The sequence below is a fragment of the Podarcis tiliguerta genome (genome assembly GCF_965153285.1).
Source record: "Podarcis tiliguerta genome assembly, chromosome: 13".
In the NCBI taxonomy this organism is placed as follows: domain Eukaryota; kingdom Metazoa; phylum Chordata; class Lepidosauria; order Squamata; family Lacertidae; genus Podarcis; species Podarcis tiliguerta.
The window spans coordinates 14,688,784-14,699,547 of record NC_139546.1 but is presented as its reverse complement, the minus strand read 5'-3'; the positions used below and the strand labels follow the sequence as shown (position 1 = coordinate 14,699,547).

Genomic DNA, 10,764 nt, shown 5'->3' with positions numbered 1-10,764 from the left:
CAATGCCATCTGAAGGGAAGAAGCAAACCTTAATGTGTCTGTTCATAGCAGTGGACTGCGCCGCACGGACCAAACCCTCAAGCTCAGCACCACTGAAGTTCTTGGTTTCCACAGCCAGCTCCGAAATGTCAACATCTGAGGCCAACAGCTGATGGGTCCGCATCCTTGAGGTGTGGATGTTAAGAATCTGCATCCGGCCCTTTTCATCCGGCAAACCTAAACGAGATCATCAACACTGTGAGTTATTTGCATTGGAAAACAACTCTCAGTTCCATGGCCACAATACTAGGTGCTGCAATGCAATAAGCCATCCTTCTACAAAACCCAGGGCTCTGATGGGCTTCTCGGGAGAGAAGAAAGGAAGGCACGTGACACTCTAGCTTCATCTAGAATGAAAAGGGTCATTCAGAGGGCACTGATGGGACGTCAGATTGGTGGATTTCAGACATATGCGTGTGAGCCTTGGCAATTCTCAAGCTTGTGTGCTCACCTTATAATTTGTGAACCACTATTTTTTTACTACCTAGACTGTAAGGTTACCTTCTGAGGCACTTCTGTGGGTGACCCCACTAAATGAATTAAGGATGCAATAAGGAAAATGGGTCTTACTTACACATGTGGTGGAACTGTGTGGAAATTCAAGAATTTTGGAATAATGTATATGAATAATTAAAAAAAATATTTAAAATAACATTTTAAAAAAAGACCAGGAATATTTCTTATAAGTATATTGCCAACTGAAATAGGAAAATTGAAAATACCATTGTTAATGTATGGGGTAATGGCGGCCAGAACTTTAGTGGCAAGAAACTGGAAAAATACTAAAACACCTAATATAGCAGACTGGCAAACATTAATGGTAGAATACTTGCAGCTAGCAAAGGTGACAGGAAGAGTTTAGAGGCCAAACAAAACAAGGAATGGAGAATATTTAAAGAATATTTGAAGAACCATTGTATAAAGGGTAATCTCCTGGCAGACCTAGACTGAGCCTTGTAGTATATAAAGGTAATTGGCAATTTGCACAGAAATACGATAAAAAATAGGAGAAATAAGTAACTGTGTGATAAAGTGTATTTAACAGATAACGTACAATGAGAATGTTTGGAAGTCTTTTTTAAAACCTCAACTACTTTTTCTTCTTCTTTATTTTATTTAATTTATTTATTTATTTATTCATAAATTGTAGTGTCATGTGTACTGTAAGGTATACAAAGTATCTTTGCTTCAGTTGCCATCATTTTCTTTTTTGTTACAAACAAAAACAGAGAGTGTTGTATAAATGTGTATTTTAAAAAATAATAAAGATTGAATTAAAAAATAAAATAAATGAATTAAGGAAGACAGCTACTAAAGAGAGGGCCTTTTCAGTGGTGGGACCTCTGCTTTTCAGCATCAGATGAAGATATTTTTATTCACCAAGGCCATTTGGGGTGGAAATGTGTGTTCTTTATAGTTTTTAAATATCTTTTGCACTGCTGTTTCCCCTGTCGTTTTATCTTGTGATGTTTAACTCTGTTCTAGATGTTCATTTTATATTATGCATTTTTAATATTGTAAACCTCCCACTGAACATCAGGCAGTACAGAGATGAAGTAAGTAAATGAACTAACCCCAGTTCCCCATGACAAGCAGACTTGGAGAAACTATGGCTTGTTTAAACTATGGTTAACGAGAACAAGCCAGGATTTAAAATCACAGAAGCTTACAGACTCCTCCTCTGGCATGCAGAAAGCAGAGGGGAAGGGCCAGCAAAAAACATGGCGAGAATGATAACTCCTATGTACTCATTTGCAAGTCTGCTCCAATCGAACAAGCTTTCGGTTCTTTTTCTGGTTCACACCGTCAGCCTGTGGCCATGAGCATTCCCTCGACTTACTTACCAATCTCCATTTTCACCTCCAGTCGCCCAGGTCGCAGGAGAGCCTCATCTATCAGGTCCGGCCTGTTGGTCATTCCTATGTATCAGACAGAAGCCGTTAGCAAAAGAATCAAGAGCACCTTCAATAGCTTGAGCCCGGGGACCATCGTTCTGCCCGGACGTTGAGGTCCAGCGCCGAGGGCCTTCTGGAGGTTCCCTCATTGCGAGAAGCAAAGCTACAGGGAACCAGGCAGGGGGCCTTCTCGGTAGTGGCGCCCGCCCTGTGGAACGCCCTCCCATCAGATGTCAAAGAGATAAACAACTACCTGACATTCAGAAGACATCTTAAGGCAGCCCTGTTCAGGGAAGTTTTTAATGTATGACATATTAGTGTATTTTTGGTCTTTGTGGAAGCCGGCCAGAGTGGCTGGGGAAACCCAGCCAGATGGGCGGGGTACAAATAAATTATTATTATTATTATTATTATTATTATTATTATTATTATTATTGTCACCCCTTGGTCCCTCTTTGCAGAGTTCTCGTTTCCCCAAGGACAAATGGCGATGTGCAATGGCTCTTTATCCCCCATCTAGAACAAGCCATTTCAAACATTATAGCTGAGGTTACTTTGCTCACACATTGGGGGGGGGTGTCTATCTATTGATCAGAATGTGTGTGAGCCAGCAAGCTCACAGGGCTAAATTGCAGTACATCGAGCATTACAGTCATACCTCAGCTCCCAAATGCCTTGGGAGTCGAATGTTCCAGCTCCCAAATGATTGAAAACCGGAAGTGAGTGTTCCGGTTTACAAATGTTCTTTTGGAAGCCGAATATCTGACGGGGCTTCCGCAACTTCTGACGGGCGGCAGGAGCTTCCTGCAGCCAATCGGAAGCCGCGCTTTGGTTTTCGAACGTTTCAGAATTCAAACAGACTTCCGGAATGGATTCCGTTCGTCTTCCAACATACGACTGTACAGTGGAACCTCGGTTTTCTAACGTAACCCGTTCTGGAAGTCCGTTTGAATTCCGAAACATTCGAAAACCGAGGATCAAAGGGAGGTCAGCAAGTTCAATGGGGGAAATGGAGAAACGTGTCTCAGAAGCCCGTTTGACTTCCGAGGCACGTTCAAAAACGGAAGCATTCACTTTGGGTTTCCGAAACACTCAACAGCTGAGATGTCCAAAAACCGAGGTTTGACTGTACCTAAGATTGCAAAAGATGCTCTGGAAATGTTTAAGCAGCAGAGCACTGCCAGCTGCCAGCTGATGTTTGACTGCTTACACAAATAACCACACACGCACACAGCAACATGCAGATCACTCCTTGGATAGCCTTTTAGGCTTAAGAAGTAAAGGCTTCTCTTTGCTTCTTTGAACAGACAAGGCGAGGGAAACTGTAGCTGCTTCAGTTTTTAGTGCACCTAAGACTTAGCCCATTATTTATCGTTTCGTCCATTCTAAGACTCTCCCAGAGCAAAGTGTCTTTCTCACCGTGTCTCAATGCATGGGGAGAGCAATGCATTATATGCAGCAGGTTTCCTCAACCTCGGCCCTCCAGATGTCTTGAGACTGCTAGCTAGGGATCATGGGAGTTGTAGGCTAAAAACATCTGGAGGGCCGGGTCTGAGGAAGCCTGATATACAGCATATGAACTTTTAGACGAGTAAGACCGTATATTTTGTCAAGATGAATTATTTGCTGCTGTGGGCCACGATAAAAATGCGAGAAAGTACCTTGGGAAAAGTGCCCCTGGGCCGTATACACTTAAAAATGTAAATTGTGAGCAGGGAAATACGCAATACAGTGGTGCCTCGCAAGACGAAAAGAATCCGTTCCGCGAGTCTCTTCGTCTTGCGGTTTTTTCCGTCTTGCGAAGCAAGCCCATTAGCGGATTAGCACTATTAGCGCTATTAGCGGTTTAGCGGCTATTAGCGGCTATTAAAGGCTTAAGGGATTAGCGGATTAGCTGCTAAAAGGCTATTAGCGGCTATTAAAGGCTTAAGGGATTAGCGGATTAGCTGCTAAAAGGCTATTAGCGGCTTAGATCAGCTGATAAGCGGCTTAGATCAGCTGTTCAGCAGCTTAGCGAACAGCTGTTAAGCGGCTTAGGGGCTTGGGAAAAAGGCTGGGAGGGGAAAAAAACCCCCAGGAATCACAAGACATTTTCGTCTTGCGAAGCAAGCCCATAGCAAATTTGTTTTGCGAAGCACCTCCAAAATGGAAAACCCTTTCGTCTAGCGGGTTTTCCGTCTTGCGAGGCATTCGTCTTGCGGGGCACCACTGTATACAGGTAGACTCAGCAGCTACATCCGTTTGTTAAACACAGACTCAGGGGCAAGCCTGTCTATATTTTCTTCATTTATTTCTAAGCTCTTGTGCTTCCCTTGTGTGTTTGGAAGTACTGCTGCAACCTATTTTTAGCCCACAGGAAGGAACAAGGTATAAATATTAAGCAATAATGATGCGTCAAACACCATCTTACTGGGAAGTTTAGGTAATATTCAAATTTATCCTTCCCTCTTCCCCACCCTCTACTTTGTTTGCTTCCTCCTCTGCTGAATTTACAATCAGAGCACAGCCCTGTCTTGTTTCTTGCAAAAGGGTTTTTATTTCAGCATTTAAATTTTTATCCTATACGATGCCAAGAGGTCTTATTTTACGAGGCGTCTCATAAAACAGAAATGCAAACCAAGGTGCCAGGTACAATTACGGTGCTATAAAGATAATAATAATAAATACTAACGTTACAATAATGTGAAACTGGTGCTATAGAAATAAGAATAAGCATTATTTTCTCGCAAAACAGGCGTTAATCAAGTAATCTTCAAACTGAACCATCTAGTATTGCTACAAGTCCTTCCCTACAGTTCAGCAAAGGGGCAAGGCAGAGCGGAAATGCAAAAAAGCTGTGAGAATATTATGCGAAGAGATGCTTTCAAGAGCAAACACGAACCAGGAGTGGGCAAGATATTCAGCATTGAGGAACTCTAATATTATGAGCCATGGGGTTGCAGCTACCTTGTTCAATACCATGAGCTTAGTTTCAGGTACAGAGTACATTGTTACCTGGAACATTTTTTGGCTGGGGTGGGCTCATGTTTCAGTAATAGTTCTGCCACTGAAAAATCCCAATAATCTTCAGAAATGCGTTAACAATAGAAATTTTAAGGAAAGATTGGCAGAGAAACTGAGGGAAGTCAAAAATTGATGAATGTGTGATTAAATATGAGCTGATTGTATAAAAATGTTTGGAAAATGAAGAAAAATTATATATATAAAAAAAGAAAGATCCCAATAATCAGAAAGGTGAAAAAAATCACAACTCGGGCATTTAAACGCAGCACGTTTTGATACTGAACAGTTTACCTCAGAAGTTGAACGGAATCCATTCCGGAAGTCCATTCAACTTCCAAAACGTTTGGAAACCAAGGCGCGGTGTCCGATTGGTTGTAGGATGCTCCTGCAGCCAATCGGAACCCACAACGGATGTTTGTGTTCCAAAGAACATTTGCAAACCGGAACACTCATTTCCGGGGTTTGCGCATTCGGGAGCCAAAACGTTTGACTCGCATCGCAAGGCGTTCGCGGACCAAAGTATGACTGTATTTTGAAAGGAGCGGGCCTTTTCAGAGACAGCATCCTGTTTTGTGGATCTCCCCTTCCAGAGAAGCCACCAGGAAACATCTTGATTTTTTTTGATGGCTCCCAAAAACATTTATTACAGAATTTACAGGTTTTAGCTGGAAGCTGTTTTAATCTCACTGTGTCTTTTGGACCACCTTTATCACTTTTAATGGCTTCTAAGCACTTTACAACTATCAAATCAACTATCAAGTCCATCCATAATTAAAACACACAACAAACCAACTGACCAGAAGATTAAAACGTTCACAGTTACAATGTACAATAAAACCAAATATGGCTTTACATTGATTTTACTGTTATTTATATAATTCAAAAGCTTCCAATGCCTCCTTAAGTGACTTTAAAAACTGGCCAGCATTTTCCTCATCTACCGCAAGAACTGTAAAAACCTAGGGAATGGAATAATCCATTTAGGAATGAAATCATTCTTAAAACTGAATGTAAATATCAGCCAATCTCTACCCACCCAAAGCAAAGCTTGGCCAAAATCCAATTTAACTGCTTGCCCAAGGCCACCTTTCTTGTGTATTTCAGGTATCCTAAAATCTGAAGATTAAGACATTCGAACAACAAATGGTGCCCAGCACAAACCCTGCAGAGTCTACGCCCGACATGAAACTCCAGCAGAGTCCCCCACCCCAAAACAGAACAAATAGCTTTCATACCAATGACCAAGATGTTGTTTAGCTGCTCGACCCCATCGATTTTTGACAGCAGCTGGTTCACAACCGTGTCGTGGACGCCGGTGCTGCCCGCCATGCTCCCGCGTTGCTTGCATATGGCATCGATTTCATCAAAGATGATGATGTGGACGCCGCTGTTTGCACCAAGCTAGTGAAGAAGAAAAACAGAAGCATGCCAGAGATCATGGACCCCAAAAGGGCTGCTCCTCCTTTTTCCTTTCTAATAATAATAATAATAATACAGTGGTACCTCGGGTTACATACGCTTCAGGTCACAGACTCCACTAACCCAGAAATAGTACATTGGGTTAAGAACTTTGCTTCCGGATGAGAACAGAAATCGTGCTCCAGCGGCGCAGCAACAGCAGGAGGCCCCATTAGCTAAAGTGGTGCTTCAGGTTAAGAACAGTTTCAAGTTAAGTATGGACCTCCAGAATGAATTAAGTACTTAACCAGAGGTACCACTGTACCTTTATTGTCACTGTACAATGAAATTAAACGAGCCCCCCCCCCCAAAAAAACCCTCAATCTCTTATCAAACAACACACCACCTCGCAAGTCAATTTTGTTACGTTATTTTTCGTTCAACAGCCTAACAGCCCATAGAAGCTATTTTTTAGCCTGTTGGTACGGCTTAATATACTTCTGTATCTCCTGCCCTAGGGTAGAAGATTAAAAAGGTGATGGCCGGGGTGTGAGTCATCCCTGAGAATTTTTCTCACTCTCCAAAGGCAACGATCCCTTGCGATATCATCTAGCGCAGTGTTCCCCAACCTTGGGCCTCCAGCTGTTTTTGGACTACAACTCCCATCATCCCTCGCTAGCACGACCAGTGGTCAAGGATGATAGGAACTGTAGTCCAAAAACAGCTGGAGACCCAAGGTTGGGGAACACTGATCTAGCGGACCCAAGGGACAGCCCATGCTATCATGTGCTATATTCACCACCCTCTGTAGAGACTTTCTGTCTGTGGCTGTCAGGCCAGCATACCACACTGTGATAGAATATGAAAGGACACTTTCTATTGTGGACCGGTAGAAGGAGTTCATCAGTTGTTGTTGAACATTATTCTTTCGCAAGACCCTGAGGAAATGGAGTCTCTGTTGGGCCTTTCTGACCACCTGAGTTACGTTGATTTTCCAAGTGAGGTCCTCACTAAGGTAAACTCCCAGGAATTTAAAGGAGGAGACTCTCCACACACAACGCCCCCCCCCCCCCATATACAACGGGGCAGGTTCCCCTCTCTTCCTCCGGAAGTCCAACACCATCTCCTTTGTCTTACTAATATTTAGGTGCAAGTTATTCTCTAAGCACCATGTAGATACTTTTTGAACATCCCCCTTTAACGGGATGAGCTTCGGGGGCTGGCAGGAACTAACTTCAACGCAATAGGCCCATATCCAGGAATGCAAGAGCTTGTGCAAGCTAAGCACAACACATACTGGACACCACAGCATTACAAAGTTTATTTACTTTTACAATTTGTTAGGGGCTGGACTGAGGAGAAATGGTGGTCACTCCCCCTTCGCTTGAACCTTCCCGAGAACAGGAGGACAGTATAGATTTAGAACAGTGGTTTGCAGAAGGACGCAGTTCAGAGGCTGCAGAGAGGAGAAGCTGAGAAATATTGGGAGAGGAACAGCGAAAGGAAGAAGCACGGGGGGAGAGACAGCTGACAGTGTCTTTGGAAAGCATTCCTGAGCCCCCCTCTCCCAGGACTAGGCGGGCATTGAGAGTAGTAGAACAGAAAACTCAGAGGCAGAAAGCTCAGATCAGCCGGTGCAGGGATGACGTAGACTAGGAGAGACTGGGGGTGGGGGAGGGACTTTACTTGGAGGAACGCCATTGTTTAATAGAGACTGCATTCCTTCTTCTCTATCTGTGAATACAGAATAAATTACACGGTAATAACTCTTCTTTTTGATCTGCTTTTCGGCTGCCATCAGGGAAGGGATCAAATTCCCTGAAGCCTGACATTTACACCCTGCCTATCTTCAGCCACCAAACCCAAACGGGGTATGTGTTTGTGATTCCCAGGTGTGTTCAAGGGAGCCAGTGTGGTGTAGTGGTTAAGAGTGGTGGACTCGTAATCTGGTGAACCGGGTTCACGTCCCCGCTCCTCCACATGTAGCTGCTGGGTGACCTTGGGGCTAGTCACACTTCTCTTTGAAGTCTCTCAGCCTCACTCACCTCACAGAGTGTTTGTTGTGGGGGAGGAAGGGAAAGGAGATTGTTAGCCGCTTTGAGACTCCTTCGGGTAGTTATACAGCGGGATATCAAATCCAAACTACTCCTCCTCCCCTCCTCTTCCATCACCCAGCCAAGCACTGACCAGATCAAGACCTGCTTGCCTTCAACTAGAAGGTGACCTCAGATGCCGTCAGACCATATGCTGGACCACCTCTGCCTCCTAATGAGGCCCCTGAGATAGAATCTTCATCCACCTGCATCTTATTCTTCCTTTTTTTAAAAAAAAAGGCAACTTACCCTCCTCTGTTCTTCTTCTGCATCTGCGAAGAGCTTGCGAATGTTGGCCTCCGACTCCCCGACGTATTTGTTGAGGATTTCCGGCCCGTTCACTATTTTGGGCTCTCTGGCATTCAGCATCTTGCCAATCTGCCTGGCCATAAGGGTCTTGCCACAGCCAGGGGGACCAAACAACAGGATGCCTTTGACGTGCTTGCAGCCTGGAAGAAAAAAGGGGGCAGCTCATCATGAAGTCAAAACAAAGGTTCTTTCCTGGTTGGAGGCAACCAAAAGAAAATGACACGTTCTACAAGGGACCGTTCGAAAAGGGTGATTGACAGAAAATACAGCAGCTGAGTCAGTAATTGGTGCCCATATCAAATCTTTACAGCGTTTACAGAACTATACAAGATACCTGGGGAAGATGAGGCTCATCCAGCTGAGGATGTAGCTCATCTAAGAGAAGGACAACTCTGATCCTAAACCTCCACTGCCTTGCAGGACATCTTTGGGAGAAGACGAGGATCAGGAGTAAAACCCTACCCAAATCTGGAGTAGAGCCCATAAAATGGCTGGATGGCACCTTGTACGCCTCCTCCCAGCAACTCCTGCATCCAAGCTGGTGCCAAGCATATTGCTCTGCTTTCCTTTGGGCCACATCAGTGAGGCTGAGAGGGAGGTATTGTTGTCTGGACAGCCCAGGACCTCCAGACACCCTGCCCAGGCTTGCGCCCTGAAGAGGCCATTTCAGTGCTGATAACGCAAGAGTTTAACTTCACCCCAAGAAGCACACCCCGTGGTTTCTTTTTTTAAAAAAATAAAGTTTTTATTAACTATTTCAACATAACAAATTATCAAAACGTATCACATTCGTTATTCCCCCCCTTCAAACCCTCCCCTCCCCCTAACCTTCCCTCAGCTCCTGTCTCTGATTTCTCAGCATGCATTATTCTCTGCATGTTATAAAATTATACATATCCTTACATTATCTATCTACCATGTTATCAACTAATAAATTTGTGCATGTTTATTCAAAACCTGCCAAGGAGTCCAATTCATTTTGTTGTCTTTTTAGATAAATTGTAAAAAGCTCCCATTCTTCCTTAAAGTTACAGTTGTCGTTATCCCACAATTTGTATGTCAATTTAGCCAACTCTGCATAGCTCATCAATTTTTATTGCCACTGTTCTTTCATTGGGATTTCCTCATTCTTCCATCCTTGTGCTATCAAGACTCTAGCCGCTGTTGTAGCATACATAAATAAGTTCTTTGTATTTCTTGGCAGGTCTTGTCCTACAATCCCTAACAAAAATGCTTCTGGGTTGTTGTTTTTTACAAATGGCATTTTAAACATTTTTTTCCCAATTCATTATATATCATTTCCCAATTTTTTTTAACTTCTCTACATTCCCACCACATATGATAAAAAGTCCCTTCTTTCTCTTTACATTTCCAACATATGTTTGACCCGGTTTTTACACTCCATGGTTTCTTGAGACAGACGGGTGCCAGCAACAACTATGCTGGCTACCGATTAAAGGCTGTTTGACAGTGTCTTAGTCTCCCTCAGACTCTCCTTCCACAGAGGTTTTAAAGCAGAGGTTGGATGGCCATCTGTCATGAATGCTTTTGTTGATATTGCTGCATTGCAGGGGGATGTGCTAGATCAGGTATAGGCAAACTCGGCCCTCCAGATATTTTGGGACTACAACTCCCATGATCCCTAGCTAACAGGACCAGTGGTCAGGGATGATGGGAATTGTAGTCCCAAAAAACATCTGGAAGGCCAAATGAACCTTTGGGTCCCTTCCAACTGTACGATTTGATGATCTTTTGTAGCCCTGCTTTGCAAGCTCCTTTAACTGGGGATTGAATCTGAGATCAAGGCATATGCTCTGCTACTGAATCATGAGAAATACGCTGAAGCAAACATGAAACAGCAGCAGTTGATTATTCCCTGCCGGTCTCTGGGATTGCTATCCACTTGATCTTGAGTGGTACCCGGAATGGCACCTCACGGCGCTGCAGCTCCCAGGAGCAGAACTAAGGCAAACTTGTTCCCTGGTTTGGAAAGGCTGGTGTGTAGCTCTGAAATGGGCTGAGTCACA

The 10,764-nt window shown here is 43.8% G+C and overlaps 1 protein-coding gene across 6 annotated transcripts in view; it reads right to left on the bottom strand.

Moving 5' to 3' along the window:
- The window catches only part of NSF (N-ethylmaleimide sensitive factor, vesicle fusing ATPase), a 104,122-nt gene that overhangs the window by 29,366 nt on the left and 63,992 nt on the right, over positions 1-10,764 (bottom strand). For all 6 annotated transcript variants that reach the window (XM_083407696.1, XM_083407699.1, XM_083407697.1 and 3 more), the window contains exons 9-12: positions 8,678-8,877; positions 6,173-6,338; positions 1,884-1,958; positions 29-216 (exon numbers count right to left, since the gene is read on the bottom strand). In XM_083407696.1, the coding sequence (XP_083263822.1) occupies positions 29-216; positions 1,884-1,958; positions 6,173-6,338; positions 8,678-8,877 (629 nt within the window). The remainder of the gene's footprint in view (positions 1-28; positions 217-1,883; positions 1,959-6,172; positions 6,339-8,677; positions 8,878-10,764) is intronic.